Source organism: Eulemur rufifrons, chromosome 20, assembly GCF_041146395.1.
Source record: "Eulemur rufifrons isolate Redbay chromosome 20, OSU_ERuf_1, whole genome shotgun sequence".
NCBI lineage: Eukaryota > Metazoa > Chordata > Mammalia > Primates > Lemuridae > Eulemur > Eulemur rufifrons.
In genome coordinates this window covers 7,561,095-7,578,362 of record NC_091002.1, presented here as the reverse complement: position 1 = coordinate 7,578,362, position 17,268 = coordinate 7,561,095, and the positions used below count along the sequence as shown (strand labels likewise).

Below are 17,268 nucleotides of genomic sequence, written 5' to 3'. Positions count from 1 at the left end.
GCTAACTGCCTGTGGCCCCGTCCCTGGCCCCTGCCAGAGGCAGTCTCCAGCCCCTCCCTCTGGAATGCACAGTGCAGGGAGAGCTGCTGGTCACGGGCTGCCGTCTTGAAGGCCAAACGACGGCCAGCGGGTCCCACACGGCCTGTCTTTATCAGGTTGTGACCCTTTGCACACCACTTGGCTCACGCCACCGTCCAGGGCCCAAGGGCCAGGGCTTGTCTTCCACTTCCTCCCCTGGGACAACCCAGGTGCCTGGACCCTGGTCACACACCTGCCTGGGTGCGGACCTAGGAGGGGGTGTAGGCTGGACACTGTTTGAGCCCTGGGGAGGGCCTGGACTCAAGTCCCCACCGGACTCCCTGGGCCATGGGGCCAGGCCCTCCCTGCAAGGTGGCAGGTTCCCACCTCCACTGAGGAACTGCGCTGGCTCCAGGTCCCCACCCACGGCCAGTTGGGCACAGACGTGGGCCCAGGTCGTGGCCTGGAGAAAGGGCCAGGCTGGAGGGAGGGCCTGGAAACATGGGCCGGGTTCTCCGGAACATCTTTATTGTCAGAGAGGTGGGATGGGGAGTGGAGAAGATGCCCCTCTAGGGTCTCAGGAGGGAGCCGTGGGCCGCTTGGGAGGCCGCATCCGGTCATTGAGCCAGTCCACGTAGTTGGCCACTCGGGTGTAGACACCAGGCTTGTTGAGCCGCCCGCAGCCATCGCCCCAGCTGATGATGCCGTACAGGTAAGCCATGCCGTTCTTCTCACAGGCCAGGGGCCCCCCAGAGTCCCCCTGGGGCAGAGACACTGGTCAGAGCCACCTACCAACAGCCAGGGGCCTGGCTCAGGGATACGCCAAAAGCAGCTCCACCCCCCACCCCCACTAGCCTCCCTCACCCCAATCCCAGAAATGACACTGGAATGTCTGACAACTTGGGGGACAGATGGCAGAGGTGTCCTGAGTAAGGGAGCTGGCCCACTTCCCCAAACGTCCTCAGACAGAAGCCATCTCCTTCCCCAGCTGTGAGGGGCAGCACCGCCCGAACCAGGGTGTGCTCCCCTTCCTGAAGGCCCCCGGGGCTCCCTCCCACCCTCACAGCCAGTAACACCCCCTCCCCTCCCCTGCCCGCCAGCATGCACCCCACGTGCTCCACACATGCTACTCCCACTGCCAGAAATGCCTTCCTCGCCAGGCAGCAAGCTCCTACGCATCCCTTGGGACAAGCACAAACACCCCCTCCCCCAGGAAGCCACTCTGACTTCCCCCAGCGCTCCTTGCTGTGTGGTCCGGGGGGATGCTGGGCTGGGGGGCCTTGCAAGAGTGACTTGACCTGTCTAGGTTCCGTCTCCCCGCCTATAAAACGGGGCATAGAGCAGCTGCTCCATGTCACGGCCGACAGCAGCTGAGACGGGATCAGGCCTGGGGAGCCCCGGTAAACATTAGTTACTGGGGTTGACTGACTGAGAGGACTCTGAGAAAAGGGTTTGGCCTTCGGTGCCTGGTGTCACATGGACAGCCCTGGGCCCTGGCTGGACAGCTGGGACTTGCCTGGGCTCTGTGCGACCCTGGGCCACTCTCTGGGCCTCAGTCCCCCACCCAGGTGAGGGGGAGCTTTCTTTGCCCTGCTGTGAGGAAGCGGGGGTCTGGCAGCCTCCAGAAGCGGTGAGCACCTGTCCCGGGCACTGGCCACCAGCTCAGGGGTGAGCTCTCTGCCCAAGGGTCCCTGGCTGGCCCTGCCAGGTCAGGCCCCGCCCGGCTCTGGGCTCCCCAGGGTGAGCAGTTCTGAGACTGAGGGTCCAGTTGAGCCCCACCTTGGTCCTGGGCGGGGCTGGCCCGGCTCACCTGGCAGGCGTCGGACTTGCAGTCAAAGTAGCCGGCACAGAGCATGTTGGGGCTGATGTCGGCGCCGTACACCTCGGGGCTGCTGCACTTGTGGTCAGCGACTAGTGGGACCAGCGCCTCCCGCAGGGAGCTGGAGTAGCCACTCACATCTGCGGGACAAGGTGTGCTCAGGGCCGGCACAGCCTGTGGCTGCTACTTTCTCCCTGGCACGGCCGGGCCCCGCCCCCCCACACTCACTCTCATCCACGTGGCCCCAGCCCGCAATCTGGCACTTGTGTCCCGCGGGGAAGGCGCTGCCGGGCTCCGGCAGGCAGATGGGCTGCACGAACTGGGAGCGCACAGCACAGCGGTCCCCCTTTTTCTTCAGCCGGATCAGGACTGGGCAGGAGAGGGGTCAGAGGTCAGCCTGGGGCATGGGGACTGAGAGGAAAGGCTGTTGGGGGCCCATGATGGGCAGAGGGTGGCCAAGGAGTCCCACGGGTGCAGCCCCCGGGCAGAGGGGTGCATGGCCTAGGAGACCAGGAAGGGTGGGCGCCCTTGCTGCCCTGTCCTGAACCCTCATCTATCCCCCGTGCGTCTGCCCGGCCACCTCCCTCCCAGCCCGACATGTCCTCGAGCACACCAAGGTCGTGGTCGCTGGGGCTGAACACCGAGTACAGCGGGTATGGGATGTACTTCTCGATGCCGAACGTCTGCGTCACGTCCGTCGTGCGGTTGAAGAAGTGCTGGCCCAGCACCACCGAGACGCTTTCCCTGGGGGGGCTGTGCAGGGGGGAGGCAGCAATACGGACCTGGCCCTCCCCTGGCCACTGAGGTCATCTCTCTCCTGCCCTGGCCCAGCCCCACCAGCCCGTACCCAAGCACTGTGGGGATGGCCCCGGGAGGTGGGGTGCTGGTGGTGTAGCCCGCAGGCTCGGGAGAGGCCTGAGCTGGTGCCCCAGTGGCTGTTGTGACAGTGGACAGCTGGGGGTCAGGAGGAATGGCGGGCCACGGCCACCCCATGATCCCAGGCACACGCAGGAGCTGACCTGGGGGGCTGTTTGTACTGACAACCCCACTGACGCCCTGTGGGGAGACTCGCGCCGGGCCAGGTGGGGTCTGCCTTGAGACGGCCCAAGGGGGTGGACACCCAGCCCTGCCTGGGGCCCCACCCCCACTCCTGTCTGGCCGGTGGGGTCTCCAGACACAGCCCCTCACTCTGGCTGGGGGTCAGCCCCTCCGTCCCTGATCTGGGCCTCAGTTTCCCCACCTGCTGTGCGGACAGTCACTCCTGCCCTGGACTCCAGGAGTGGGGTGGGTGGATGCCTGCTCCTCGGGCCGGCCCCTTAGCCCCCCGCTCATTCCATGCTAAGGAGGACTCGGGCTCCTGTTTTAGAGGCCAGCGAGGAGCCTGCTGCAGGTGCCCAGCGGGCAGGCAGGGCAGGACTCCCACCCTGGACATGGTAGTCCTTCGGGTGACTGATGGGGGTGCTGGCTGGACCCCTGCCCTCCCCTGTCCCTAATTCCCGGGTGTCACGGTCCATGCCAGAGCCTACCAGGCAGGGATTGACCCCCTCACCCGGCACAGCAAAGGGCTGGACAGGACCGTGCTGGGCTTTCCTACCCCAGCCGGCCCCTCCCTAGGAGTGAGCAAGGCTGGGCCTCACACCCGGCTGCCAGCCCCAAGCTGCCCCTATTGCTAGGAGCTGGCTGAATGGGCTGGGCCTCAGTTTCCCTGGCTGTTCAATGACTCTGGGACTCCCACGCATTGTCACCGCGCCCCCTGGATCCCTGCCAGGATGGACGCCTGTGAGACACCTGGGCAGCCGAGGCAAGGTTGGCGATGGGGCGTATCCCATCCCCCCATGTCCCCCCAATGCCCTCAACCACTCATCTCCCGAATCCCCCCATCTGAGCCAGGCCCTGGGAGGGGTGGGGTCTGTGAGGAGGACAGGACCATGCCCCCCACTTCCTCTCCACGTGCACTGGGTCCCTCTGCAGGCCAGGCCGCAACTGAGCTGGAGCTCCCTAGACGGTGCGGTGCTGGGGACCACACATAATGGCCAATGGAGGGGCTGAGGATGGGCTTACACGGGGTGCAGGGAAGTGGGTGCACGGGCGGTGCCAGGAGCAGGTGCCTGAGGACAGGGGGGTAGGGGCAAGTGGACGATGCAAGGATGGCGGGTCCTGGATGCTCCGGTGGCCGGGGCTGGCTGGGGCTGGCCGGGGCGCACCTGTTGGAGAAGCAGTGGGCTGCGGACACCACCCAGCAGGTGTGGACGAGGCTCCCGGCGCAGAAGTTGTTCCCAATGTAGATGGCGGCCAGCCAGGGGTGGGAGCCGGGCAGGGAGGACGAGCCGCCGATGATGCGTGGCCGCAGGAAGGTCCTCTTCTTGTGCCTCTTGCCACAGGTCTGGCGTCCAGCCGGGGCAGGCTCGGGCAGGGTCACCAGGACTTCGGGGAGCAGGGGCTGGATTCTGGCCAGGGACTCTGGGAGCAGAGGCCCCAGGTCACTCCCCCACTCGGTGGCAGCTCCCCTCGCACATACCAGTCGACAGGGCACAGACCAGCCAGAGAGGGTCCTAGCTGGGCCCACTGTCCACCCTCCTCAGGCCCTCAGGGATCCGCCCGCCTTCTTCCCTGCCCTAGGCAGCTCTTCCAGAAGAGGGTCCAGGGCTTGGGCCCAGCCCTGCCCTCGTGGGCCCATGGCTCACTCTCTGAGCCTCAGTTTCCTCATCTGTAGGATGCGGGAACAATACCCAATCATAGGGTTTGTGAGAGCCAGAGTGGCCTGGAGGTGTTCATGTCCCTCCCAGCAGCCATGACCCCACGGCCAAGCCCAGGATGGGCAGAGACCCCTGCATGTGAGCCCAGGGAATGGGGGCCACAGGGCAGGCTGCCTCGTGGGGAGCTGCCCCCCAGGCTCCGACTCCAGTGCGCCGGCTGGGCGTCCTGCATGTCATCCACACTCCGTTCATCCGACCTCCCGTCTCTGGGGTCCTCCGGGCACAGGTGTGCAGGGAGGCAGGCACGGCACAGGCTGCCACCTGGAGACTGACCCACTGCGGCAGGCACGTCGCCCCCTGAGCCTGGCACTAACCCACCATGTGACCCCTGCCCAGCCTCAGTTTCAGTCCCGTGAGCCTCAGTTTCCCTATCTCTCAGATGGGGCAGTGGCCAGGAGTAGGGGTGAGGGAGGACCACAGGGAAACCTGCTGTGACTTCTGTGGGGCCCGAGGCAGGGCTTTCCCAACCCACGCCAGCCGCGCACCACAGGCCGCCAGGCGGCAGTACTCCCAGGACAGCGCGTTGTCCTTCACCACGTAGCACCAGGGCCGCTCGTCCTTGTCCGGGTTCCTGCAGTGTGCGGGAGCTGTGGGCGGGTGGGAAGTCACACTGCCCCCCAGAGAGGGTGGGGGAGGATTGGGGGCATCACACTGTCCCGCAGGGTGGGGGTGGAGGCCACCAGGACACCCAGCAGGGGGCTTGCAACACGGGGCAGACCCTGTCTTCTCAGGCCCACGGCCCTCCCGCTGGGCAGTTTCCCCGGGACAGACCCTGCCTGCGAGAGGCAGCCCAGAGTGGCCTTGGGTGCTGACCGGCAGTAGGCGTGGGGGCCCAGGCCGAGCAGGGCCGCGGCGCCCACCGAGTCCACGTGCAGCTCCTGGTAGAGCAGGTCGGAGTTCCAGGCCAGGCAGCCGAGGCCTGAGGCCGAGGTGGTGGCCACGCCACGGTACCCAGTGCCGTTCCCCAAGAAGCAGCGCTCAGCGGGCACTGCGGGTGCATGCCAAGCAGTGAGGCCAGCCTGTGGTGGCGTCCACCCTGACACACCCCGGGCACCCGGCCATGGCGGACCCACTCACCAATGTTGCAGAGCCGCCCGGCAAAGCCCGGCGGGCAGGCGCACACGGTGGTCCCAGTGGCCACGATCAGGTGGCAGGTGCCCCCGTTCAGGCACGGGCTGCTCAGGCAGGCTGGGGGGAGGGTCAGGAGCTGGGCCAGGGGCCTCAAGGTGTCCCACAAGGGTGGGGTCAGGGCTGGGTCCATCCCTAGTGAGCTGTTGCTGGGTGATTTGGGGCAAGCGCAGGTGGGGATGGGGACACCACCTGGGGTTCAGTGACATGGCCCCCCAAAGCACCCAGGCCCCCCTGACCATGGCGCACCTGTGTGGCGGGTGCCTTCGCACCAGACCTGGCCGCCCGAGCAGTTGCACCATTCCACGCGGCCTTGGTGCACGCGGGCCCAGCGGTCGCCCTCCTCCAGGTACTCGTAGCGGATCTCATCAAAGCACTTCTCTGGGGGGTGCACAGGGAGTCCCTCACGCTGTCCCCCCACTGCCCCGTGCAGATCCCGGCAAGCCCCTGTGCTCCCATCCTCCCGGTACTTGCTCACTCCAGGCCACAGACCCCTGTGGCCCCTGAGGCCCCCGTGGCCCCCGCAGCCCCCTCACCTGTGCCGCAGTCCTTGCCCGTGAAGGCCCCGAGGCAGCTGCAGTGGTAGGACCGGGAGGCCTGGGTGCTGGAGCAGGCGCCCCCGTTGAGGCAGGGGTTGGAGGCGCAGGGATCGAGGGCAGCTGGGAACACATGGCGGGGCCATGAGTCTGTGACACCCACTGCTTGCCGAGGGCCTCCATCTGGCCTTCCACCTTCTGGCCACGCCTCGGGGGTCCTCAGGGTGCAAGTCCTCTGGGCGGGGAGACGGGCTTTCCCTTCCTCCTTCGTGTGCCCGCTCAGTACCTGGGCAAGCGGCCCGGCTCTGCACTTGGCACCCAGAAACCTGACATCCCCACTGTCAGGCAGCAGACCCCTCCCACGTCCCCACAGACTCCACGGCCCTCACTCCCTCACGCCCACTGGGTCCCCCGTCCAGCGCACGCCCCTGCGGCCACAGGCCTGGTCTCACCACCAGGGGGCGCCTTGGCCCCAGCGATGGCCATGTGGCCACACCGGCCCCCAGAGGGCCAGGGTGCTGCCCGGTAGAGGCTCCCTGGCCCTGCTGTCCCCACCCACTCCTGGGTTCAGTGGGATCAACCCGGAGCCCCTCCGCTACTCACCCCTGCCCCAGGTCAGCCGCCTGCCATTGGCCCCCAGCACCTTGCCCCGCCCCCGCCCCCCACCCAGGCTCCCTCCTGGCCTGGCCTCGGGCTGTCCCCACACAGCCCTGCACCCACCTGGGCCCTCCGCAGGCGGTGCAGCCTCCGCACAGTAGCCCCAGGCTCTGTCCCGGTCATAGTTGTGAGTTGTGGCACACCTGGGGGGCCATACCTGCGGTGACACAGGGGTCCCAGCCCAGAAATCTGCCTACCCGACCCCAGCCCCACCATCTCAGAGCTCCCCATCCCCCTGCTGTGTGCTGAGCACCTCCTGTGTGCCAGGCTGGTTGGCAGCAGGCTGGAGAGGGCAGACCAGACCCCCACCAGGGCCCAGCCCCTGCCCCACCTGGAACCCACCACTTCCTGCGGGCGCTGCCCTCCAAAGTGCAGGAGTGGAGCATGCGGCCCCCGTAGCGGAAGGGAAACCTGCAGGGCTGGCCGTCTTCTGTGAGCACTGCGGACGAGGTGGCAGGGTCATCCTGGTGACCACCAACTCCCCCAACCGGCCTTCAGGGGCAGCAGGACACCCCCCCAGCCCACCTGACCCACCTTGGCCCTGGGGGCTGCTGCTTGAGGGAGCCTCCCTGGGTGGGGGCAGGAACCCACCACCTTGGGGTCTCTCTGCCTCTGGAGTACTCATTGCTGGGGTCTCAGAGGTCACGGAGGTCACCTGGGTCGTGGAGGTCCCAGGGGTCGCTGTGGCTTTAGGTTCTGGGGGGCCCGTGTGGTTCTAGGAGGAGCCGAAAGGGTGCCGGTGTGGGACAGCCCCACACTCAGGCAAAATCGGGAACTCAGGTCTTGGAGCAGGCAGGGGACACCGGACATCCCCCAGGCCTCAGCTGGGCCCCGGCTCCTCCCTGCGGCCCAGCAGGCATTCGGGACTGGCTCAGGGTCACAATCCAGGCTCAGCTCTGGGGCGGCCGGAGCAGCTGGGAGGCCTCGGAGGCCCTTGCACCCACTTTGTCATTCGGACCCAACAGGGCCCAGAGAGAGGGGTGGCCCACAGGGGCCCAGACAAGGCCACACAGGGACCAACAGCCCCCAGGTAGGGCTCAGCAGGAACCCCCAGAAGGCAGTTCCCATGACCTGAGCCACCCACATTGGGCCCCTGGCCCACTCCACACCCCTGCCTGGGGACCCCCCTCTGGCCTTATCCCGGGGACCCTTGGTCACCCTGCAACCAGGGTCAGTGCTCACCCCGCCGGCCCGGGGCTGGGCCCCATGAGGCAGCAGCAGCAGAAGCAGGAGGAGGGGGCACAGCCCACGTGGGGGGCAGGGGCCGGGGACCCAGGCCCAGCGCCCCATGGCTCCTCCTGGGGTGGCGCAAGGGGCAGCAGAAGGCAGGAGCAGAGTGGCCAGGGCAGGCGGGGTCAGGGCCTCGTGGAAATGATTAACCCTGGCTGCCTCCGTGCTGGGCCCACATTGGAAGTCCCTGCGTGTCCCTGGCCCCCACACCTGCTGCCCGGCACACCCTGCGCCTGCCCAAGGGCCCAGCTGTCCTGCTCTGGTCTCTGACTGCCACAGAGCTGGCCACTCTTCCGCGTGTGAACTGGCCGTTACCAGGGCTGCTCCACACGCTGAGCCTTTAAACGGGCCTCGGCCTGTGTCCAGCCTGGCACAGACCGTGGCTCCCTGAGTCAAGGTGGGGTGGCACTGTCCCCACTCCACAGATGGCAGCACCAGGGCTCCTGAAGAGCAGAGCCCCTCCCGGTGGCCCCACGGTGAGGGGTCCTGCACGAGGTTGAGGTAATCATCTGATGACCCCAGCACGGGGACCCGCATGGCCTGCTCCTTCTGTCTGTCCTAACTCTGGGGGTGCCCTGGCAGCCCCTTGTGATGTTCAGAGTGTCCCCTCCTTCTCCTCTCCTGGGCAGGCCCAAGCGCCTCCCCCAGGAAGCCTTCCCAAGCCCTGGGATGCTCCGAGCCTCTCTGGGCCCCAGCACAGCCCTGGGCCAGGCACCCATGGGCCTGGGACGCGGGCACCACCCCTGGACAGAGCTGGAGTGGAGCGTCCCACCCGTGTCTCCCTGGAATGCGTGACTTGGGGCTGTGGCAGAGCCGCCTCGGAACCTCTTCTGCAAAATTTCCGAGCAGCCACCTCCGATGAGTCAGCAGCTCCGCCCGCTGGGCTGCCGCACTGGGGCGGCAGGGGAGGGCCACCTGCCCCTGTGGCCTGGGGATGGACCTGGGCGGAAGCCACCTCACCGTGGACCTCAAAGCCCTGTCTGGGCCCCCGTGTTCTCCTCTGTGAGGAGGGAAGAAGGGCAGACACCGAGCGAGCGCCCCCTTGGCGCTGTGGGTGCTCAGCACACAGCTGGTACTGGGACCGCCTTCTGTTCCAGGTCCCTGAGCAGAGCACTGCTTCCTGGGGCCCCTCCCTGGAAGCTTCCAGAACAACCCAAGAGGCCTTGCTGTGTTCTCTTAAGCCTCTAGGATGCGACAACAAACCCACTATCTCCAGGGAGCTGCTCGGCCTTGGGGGTTTCATCGAAGCAGCCTGGGCTGACGTGGCCGCCTCCTTCTGACCCAGCTCAGCACCCGCTGTGGCCTGCCGCCTCCTCTCCCCACGGGGCTCTGGCCACACTGGGACTTCCCATCCTGACCAGATGCACTCCAGCTTCAGGGCCTTTGCACCTGCCTGAGCTCTTCCCAGATCTCCGCAGTCAGGTTTCAGCTCAGATGGCCCCTCCTGAGGGCCCCTCCCAGACCACCCCCGAAATGAGGCCAAGGGCAGGCAGGTCAGGGCATGGCAGCCAGCAGGGTCCCCACAGTGCCCAGGTGGGCGACCTGGATGACAGCTACAGACACAGTGACCAGCTGAGCTCGTCTCCCAGAGGAGCCCCCGCCCCTAGAGAGGAGATGGGGTGTGGGGACGGTGCAGAGGGGACTAGCCCAGGGGCTGCACTGGGCGGGGCCCGGCCCGTCTGGGCTGGAGAACTCCAGGCCCCTCCCATAAGTCCCTCGGCCTCACCACCGGCCGCTGTCCTCTCCTCGGGCCCCTCTGCCACCTGGCGTGGGCTCCCCGAGGGCAGGATCTGCGTCCCCAGCACCCAGCACGCCGCCGACGCCTGGTGTGTCCTCAGAAGTGCTTTATTGGGCAGAGGCTGAGTGCCGAGGGGACAGCCCAGGCCAGGTCTGGGGACCCGTGGCCGATTTGAGAGTGTCCGAGGCCCGTCTGTCCAACGTGGTCATCCCCATCCTAGTTCGGCTTCTCAGGGTGTGGCAGCCAAGACAGCCCTTCCAAGGCCCTCGAGGACATTCTCAGGCCACCCACACGTGTCCACACGAGAGCTGGCCAGGCCGGGGCAGCTTCAGACAAAGGTTGCATGGTAGGCGCTGGCCTTGGGCTTGGCGGGCTCACCCGGGCCGGGGCTCAGGCCAGGGAGGTCTGGCGTCGGGGACCCGCTGGCCCTCAACCTCCCGGGGCCTGCCCACACCCCCAGGACATTGCCACCCAGCCCGGGGGCAGAGCCAGCAACAAGGTCCACGTCGATGACGGTGCTGACTGGAAGGCCTCGGCTGCCGCGGGCCCTGCCGCCTGTCACGGGGAGAGAGAGGAGCCATCAGCTGCTGGCCCGGCCCTGGGCTTCTGGAACCCGGCTCCCTGGCCCTTGCACAGACACTGGCCTGGGGAGGGGCTCCTAAAACACCCCAAATCCATCCCAGAGGCAGGTGACTTCCAACCGGGGGCCTGGGACAGAGGAGCCGGAAGGATCCTCCCCGTCTCCAGCTCAGGCTGTGGGCGCCGCGGCGGACACGGCAGAGCCAGGCAGGCAGCCGGGCAGCCTGGACGGTGACCAGAGGCCGAGGGGGCCGGCCAGGGCCATGAACCCTGAGGGGCTGAGCCAGCAGAGCAACGAGGGGGCCCAGGGTGCTGGTGGCTCTGTGGAGGGACTTGGCGTTCTTGGCCCTTGGGTCCATCCTCTGTCCCAGAGACACCAGGGAGGTGGCTTATGTCCATGCCCTGTCCCCCGCCCCCACCCCAGTCTTCCCGGGGCTGTTCACCCACTCGTGCAGCCCCACCCACCTGGGCACTCCCCACCTGCTCCCACCTCTCACCTCTGGTCTCCGCCACTCAGTCCCCTCCAGCTGGGACACTGTTCCCCACCCTGCCCCACCTCCTCATGCTTCCAGGTAACACCAGAGGCCCCTCCCCACGGGGCCTGTAGCCCGGAAGACACTGGGCTGAGGGGGTGGGGATGGCAGAGGAAATGGATGGGGGAGGAGGGACAAGCCCCAGGCCTGGGCAGCACAGAGGGATGGACGTGCCCCTGGGACCCAGGTGGCCTCTGGGAGAGCAGAGTGGGGGAAACTGACTCCACAAGAGCCTCTGCAGCCTCTGACCCCCAACACTCATACACTCCCTGCCCCGCAGCAGGGACTGAGCTGGGCCACCTGCGGGGTCCCCAGTCAGCTTGTCCCAACTGCCCACCCCAACCTAGTGTGCCCCAACTCCTCCTGAGGGGCCAAGCACTAGGGTGGGGGCAGCTCTTGACACGCCTGGACCCTTGGGGCAAGGCCACCCCCCAACAGCCAGGCAGAGCAGTGCCAGAGCCCCCACCCCGCCCCCACCCTCCCATCCTGGCCACCTGGTCGCTCATCTGCCGGGTCACCTGTGACCCTGTCTTCACCCTCCCACATACTCCTCAGGGGCTGGGGCCTCCTGGACCCCGTCTCACCATGCCCCCACCTCCAGCCACAGGCCCTTCTCCCCACCGCTGCCCTGCCATGGGCCCCGCTGCCACCCAACTCACGGAGGCCGCTCTTCTGGGCTGCCCAGCGCCATCGGCCCCACCTCTGCTCTCGGCCCTCCCCGTCCCAGAGCTCCAGATGCCTGAAATCGCCTTGGAAGCTTCCAAACCTGAGGTGGGCAGGCCCTTCCCCCCCCCTCGCTCTCCCCCCCACCCCTGCGGGGAGGCCTGCGCACCCTAGTGGCTACTGCCCTGGCATGCCTGGCTGGTCCCCATGTGGGCCCTTCAGGGACAGAGACATGTCTCCAAGGGTGGAGTCCCCAGGGACCAACACTGGGTGGGCATGGGAGGGAACAGGAGGCGCCCACGGAGTGAGACGCGGTTCAGGGTCAGCCCCAGGCCCGGCCGTCTGCACTGTTGTGGCCCCAGGATGCAGACAGGGCAGTGCCACCTCAGGGTCAAAGCCCCAGGAAGTCCTCCCACAGGGAGAGCCCAAGCCCCACCCCCTTGTGACCGTCTGCCACCTGTACAGTGGGGGTGACGTTACCCACCCTGAGGAGTGGGGATTAAGAGACCCAGGCAGGGGTGCAGCAGAGCCCGTCTCCTCAGGTGGGCCTGGGGCCTGGCCCTTGAGGTACCCCTGGCCCATGAGAACCTGCCACCAACTGCCCCTCCCTGGGCCTCGGTTTCCCTAGCTGTAATGGGAAGGCCTTGCCACTGAAGGTGATGCCGCCGGGCTCTGAGCCTCCCCAGCTGCCCTGTGGCCCCCGCAGTCCAACCCCACCACACCCCACCTCACCCTCGGCCCCAGGCTTCCGGAAGCTGCCTACAGGAGGCCTCTCTGAGCAAGCCCTGGCCTGTGGGCAGAGCTGTGGCGTCCCTTCCGAGGGCACCCAGCCTGTCCTCTCCAGCCAGTCGAGGCAGTGGAAGAGGCTCTCATCCGGGCCTCCCCTGCATGTCTGCCAGCACCGGAGGCCAAGGGTATCCCGCTCGGGAGGACCCGGCAGGGCTGCCCTCCACGTTGCCCCCTGGAAGCCCATAGGCCACGTGGAGCAGCCGGGACTAGAGGCTTCTCCCAGTCAGTTCTCTAGTCATTCAACAACCGTTCTGTTAGGATTCTGCTAGGGCGAGGATCCAGCTCTGCCCCCACAGGGGGAAGGGGACAGATCCACCCATCCCCTTCCTGTTACCAAGCCCCTGTGGCTCCACAAGCCAGGCCGCGTGGCAAGGGGGTGAGCACGGTGTGCAGCGAGGCAGGGGTCTGCCCCTAGTACCGGTGACTCCTGTGGGGCTCCCAGCTCTGCCCTGCCAGCCCCACGTGGACAGATGGGACGACAGGCTCAGGGTGGGGACAAACACCTGTCTCTGGAGACCGGCCAAGGACGGCTGAATCACAAGAAGGGGCCGCAGTCCAGGCCCTTCCTGCCTTGCCCTCCTGAGTACGTGGCAGCCCCAGGCCCGAGCAGGGACACAGCCTGGCCCTCAGCTGCCTGCAGGCTCCCCTTCGAGACCCAGCCCCCAAGGCCCATCCCGCTGCCCTCCCTGCCCTGAGGGACCCTCCTGTCCTCCTGGCACTTGGCTGCCACCTCCCCTGTGATGTCCCCCCACCTCCTCTGTGACGTCCCCCCAGGAAGCTCTGGGGGCATCGGACTCCCAGGAGTGGCTGAGCCACCCCCGCTGGGAGGCTGCCACTGCAGCCCAGTCCACAGCATCCAGGGGGCCTGTGAGCTCCTACTGACCCACCAGAGCCCTGGTTCCAGCTTGTGACCCCCAAGGTGACCCCCTCCATGAGGGTCCCCAGCAGGTATCGTGACTGTGTCTGTGGTGGAGGTGGGGCTGGATTAAAGTTCCTCTTTCAGCAAATATTTACTGGGTGCTGACGAGGGAGGTAGACCCAACTCAGCAGGGTGCACGGCGTGGTGTGCGGGGAATGGACAGCGGGGAGGGTGACCCCAGCACAGGCTTGCACTTGAGCGGACCCCAGGGAGGGGCCACAGGCAGAAGCCCTAGCAGTGCCAGCCCGAGGTGGGCGCGGGCGGCCTGTCCTGCGGGGAATGTGGGGGTGGGGCGGGTCAGGCTGTGGCTACCACGTTGGCAGGCCTGGCTGGGCCAGCAGGTAGGACAGACTTAGGCGGTGTGGGCAGCTTGTGGCGGGAGCTGGAGGACCAGGAGTCGCAATGCAGGCTGAGGTCCGCAGAGGAGGGGCCGGGCCAGCTGTGCAGCTCCGAGAAGTGCACGGGGGGTGGCCATGGAGTGGGCTGGGCAAGTGGAGTCCCCAGCCATCCGCAGGAGACAGGTGCTCAGGACCGAGGCCCACTGGCAAGTCACGAGCCCCCAAACATGCTCTGGGGAGGGGGCTGTGGAGAGCACCTAGCAGACGGCCACGTGTCCCCAGCAACTTTTTAGGCCTGAGAGCAATGGCAGTCCCCTGGGGCTGATGTGTCCCCAAGAAAGCCAGGCCCCCGCAATCCACATCAGCATGAGAAAGTCTGGGCTGCATTTGTGCCTAGGGAGGGCGGGGCCAGCTTCCCCCAGAAGGTGCCACAGGTGGGTGCCTGCCGTATCTCCGCATAGATGTGAGGGGCCCCCAGACCCCCGGACACTGACTGGATAGGACCTGCCTAGAGGTCTGCCCCCACGGGTGTCGCTCTGGACAGCACAGGAGCCAGGCAGGGCTGCGTCCTCACTGAGCCTCTGAGGGTGTGATGCTGGGCAGCACAGGGACCCAGGCTGGCAGGGAGGGTTGGCCTGGTGCACATGGGCCCCCAGGACTCCGGCCACACAAGGGCAGCAGTCTGGCTACCTTGGCCCCTAGGATACAGGGCATGGCGCCTGAAGCCTCGCCTCTAGCCCAGGCCCCCGACAGGTGAGCACCTGCATAGCGTTGGGCAGCATGTGCACCTGGCAGGAAGCCAAGCTCCAGTTTCCCTGAGAATGGCCACTGTGCCCAGACACACCCCTTGGGGACCTTGGCGGCTGTGACACTGGGGTGAGCTGCTGTGGGGGACCCCAGCTCCAAGACAGCTGTGCAAGGACCCCTTTTGAGGGGGCACCTGGCACCGCCCTGCTGCCAGCCAGTCTGCCATCTCCCGAGATCTGTCTGCCGTCACCGAGCAGGGAGCTCCGCCAGGCCTCGGGCCCCAGAGTCCGGCCTTCCCAAAGGGGCAGGGGTGGGGCTCGCTGGCCTCCGGGGCTCAGCCAGGACCCGAGTCCAGCCTCGAAGCCAGCTAGTCAGCAGTGACAGTGCCTGGAGAGGGCCTCCCTGGGGCCGGGGCTGCCGGGAGGGACGGGGGGCTGCTGGGATCAGGCACCGGGGGCTCGACCCCTCCTGGCCCTCTCTGGGCCCTTTTGTTGTACGGAGGGACAGGCAGGTAGAGAGTCAAGGGTTCCAGACGTGCCCTCGTGGGGGCTCCTACTGGCCGAGCACTCGCTGCTGGGAGCGAAGTGGGCCCACTGTGGCGGCTGCCAGGTCGCGGGTCAGAGCAGAAGGAGGCTCCTCTGCCACTCTGGACTGAGGTGCTCACCACAAATTCAGTTCCACAGATACGTTTTCCTCACTGGCAAAACATGCCCTCCAGGGCATAATCCCCACACCCTCCCTGAGGACGTGCAGGAATCTCACCTTCCCAGAACCCGAGGGAGGGACTCTCAGGGGCGGACGCACACCCGCCAGCTCCCACCCTGGTGGCCCGGGCGGGGACTGCTGGCAGACACCTGCCCTCCAGCTCCCGGTGTGTGCTGGAAACCAACCACAGCAGGGTAGGAAGGCAGTCGGCAATTGTCATCGAAACAACCATAAGCACAAGCTTTAAGACTCTGTCATTGAAGGGACACTTTGTATTGGAACCCGGTTCTGGTTCCGTCTTTCCGAGTCGCTCTCCCTCGTAAACACAGAAACAAAGCTCTCCTGCTTCTGCCAAGGACTGACGCCCACCGTGCGGCAGGGCTTGCCTGTGGGAAGGCCGCCCCACCTCTCCCGCCACGCGCCACTCGGGCATTCCAGAGAGTTCCCTCATCTAGACAGAAATGTGCACAAAGTACGTCAGAGAGACACGCCACACAGATATACCCCAGGCACACACACCACATGGATACACACAGCAGTCACATACACACATGCCACATGGAAACACATCAGGTGCACACACACATGCCACATGGAAACACACCAGGCGCACACACACACATGCCACATGGAAACACACCAGGCACACGCACACATGCACATGGACACACACCAGGCACATACACACATGCATGCACATGGACACACACCAGGCACATACACACATGCCACACAGACACACACCAGACACACACACACACGCCATATGGAAACACACCAGGCACACACACACACGCTACATGGAAACACACCAGGCACACACACATGCCACATAGACACACCAGGCACACACACATGCCACATAGACACACACCAGGCACACACACACATGCCACATAGACACACACCAGGCACACACACACATGCCTCATGGACACACACCGGGCACACACACACATGCCTCATGGACACACACCAGGCACACACGCACACCACATGGACACACACCAGGCACACACACATGCACATGGACACACACCAGGCACACACGCACACCACATGGACACACACCAGGCACACACGCACGCCACATGGACACACACCAGGCACACACGCACGCCACATGGACACACACCAGGCACACACGCACGCCACATGGACACACACCAGGCACACACGCACGCCACATGGACACACACCAGGCACACACGCACGCCACATGGACACACACCAGGCACACACGCACGCCACATGGACACACACCAGGCACACACGCACGCCACATGGACACACACCAGGCACACACGCACGCCACATGGACACACACCAGGCACACACACACGCACATGGACACACACCAGGCACACACGCACACCACATGGACACACATCAGGCACACACGCACACCACATGGACACACACCAGGCACACACACACGCACATGGACACACACCAGGCACACACGCACACCACATGGACACACACCAGGCACACACGCACACCACATGGACACACACCAGGCACACACACGCACACCACATGGACACACACCAGGCACACACGCACACCACATGGACACACACCAGGCACACACACGCACACCACATGGACACACACCAGGCACACACACACGCACATGGACACACACCAGGCACACACGCACACCACATGGACACACACCAGGCACACACGCACACCACATGGACACACACCAGGCACACACGCACGCCACATGGACACACACCAGGCACACACATGCCACATGGACACACACCAGGCACACACACACATGCACATGGACACACACCAGGCACACACACACATGCACATGGACACACACCAGGCACACACACACGCCACATGGGCACACACCAGGCACACACACATGCCACATACACACTCACACACCCCACCTCTGAGTGCCCTGGAGCCTTGCGAAGGGCTTTGACACGTCCGTCATCTGATGTCCCCATCTCCCTGTCAGATACGGAGGCTCGGGGAGGAGGGTCAGCGGAGTAGCCTGGCAGCACATCTGGAGGCCTGGGCTTCCCCCTGTCCTGGGCGGCCCCTCCCAGGGGGAGATGGGCCCAGTGGCTGGAGGGGTGGGGTGAGC

At 66.1% G+C, this 17,268-nt stretch overlaps 2 protein-coding genes across 3 annotated transcripts in view; both read right to left on the bottom strand.

Moving 5' to 3' along the window:
• Positions 1 to 524: 524 nt before the first annotated feature.
• Positions 525 to 8,249, bottom strand: HGFAC (HGF activator). Of its 2 annotated transcripts, XM_069496564.1 has the most exons (15): positions 8,097 to 8,249; positions 7,449 to 7,629; positions 7,257 to 7,353; positions 6,978 to 7,057; positions 6,258 to 6,380; positions 5,971 to 6,102; positions 5,671 to 5,781; positions 5,407 to 5,581; positions 5,079 to 5,164; positions 4,522 to 4,544; positions 4,042 to 4,295; positions 2,451 to 2,590; positions 2,066 to 2,206; positions 1,829 to 1,977; positions 525 to 778 (listed from the first exon to the last, which is right to left on the bottom strand). In XM_069496564.1, exons 1-15 carry the CDS (start codon positions 8,202 to 8,204, stop codon positions 596 to 598), a joined length of 1,983 nt encoding a protein of 660 aa, XP_069352665.1. In that variant the 5' UTR covers positions 8,205 to 8,249; the 3' UTR covers positions 525 to 595. The 2 variants fall into 2 exon arrangements, with proteins under 2 accessions (XP_069352665.1, XP_069352666.1); XM_069496565.1 differs by lacking the exon at positions 4,522 to 4,544 and having other exon boundaries at positions 4,042 to 4,297; positions 8,097 to 8,248.
• A 227-nt stretch (positions 8,250 to 8,476) lies between these two features.
• Positions 8,477 to 17,268, bottom strand: part of RGS12 (regulator of G protein signaling 12) — a 148,143-nt gene continuing 139,351 nt past the window's right edge. Inside the window, exon 19 of the mRNA XM_069495414.1 lies at positions 8,477 to 10,430. Coding sequence (XP_069351515.1) covers positions 10,211 to 10,430 — 220 coding nt within the window. The 3' untranslated portion in view covers positions 8,477 to 10,210. The remainder of the gene's footprint in view (positions 10,431 to 17,268) is intronic.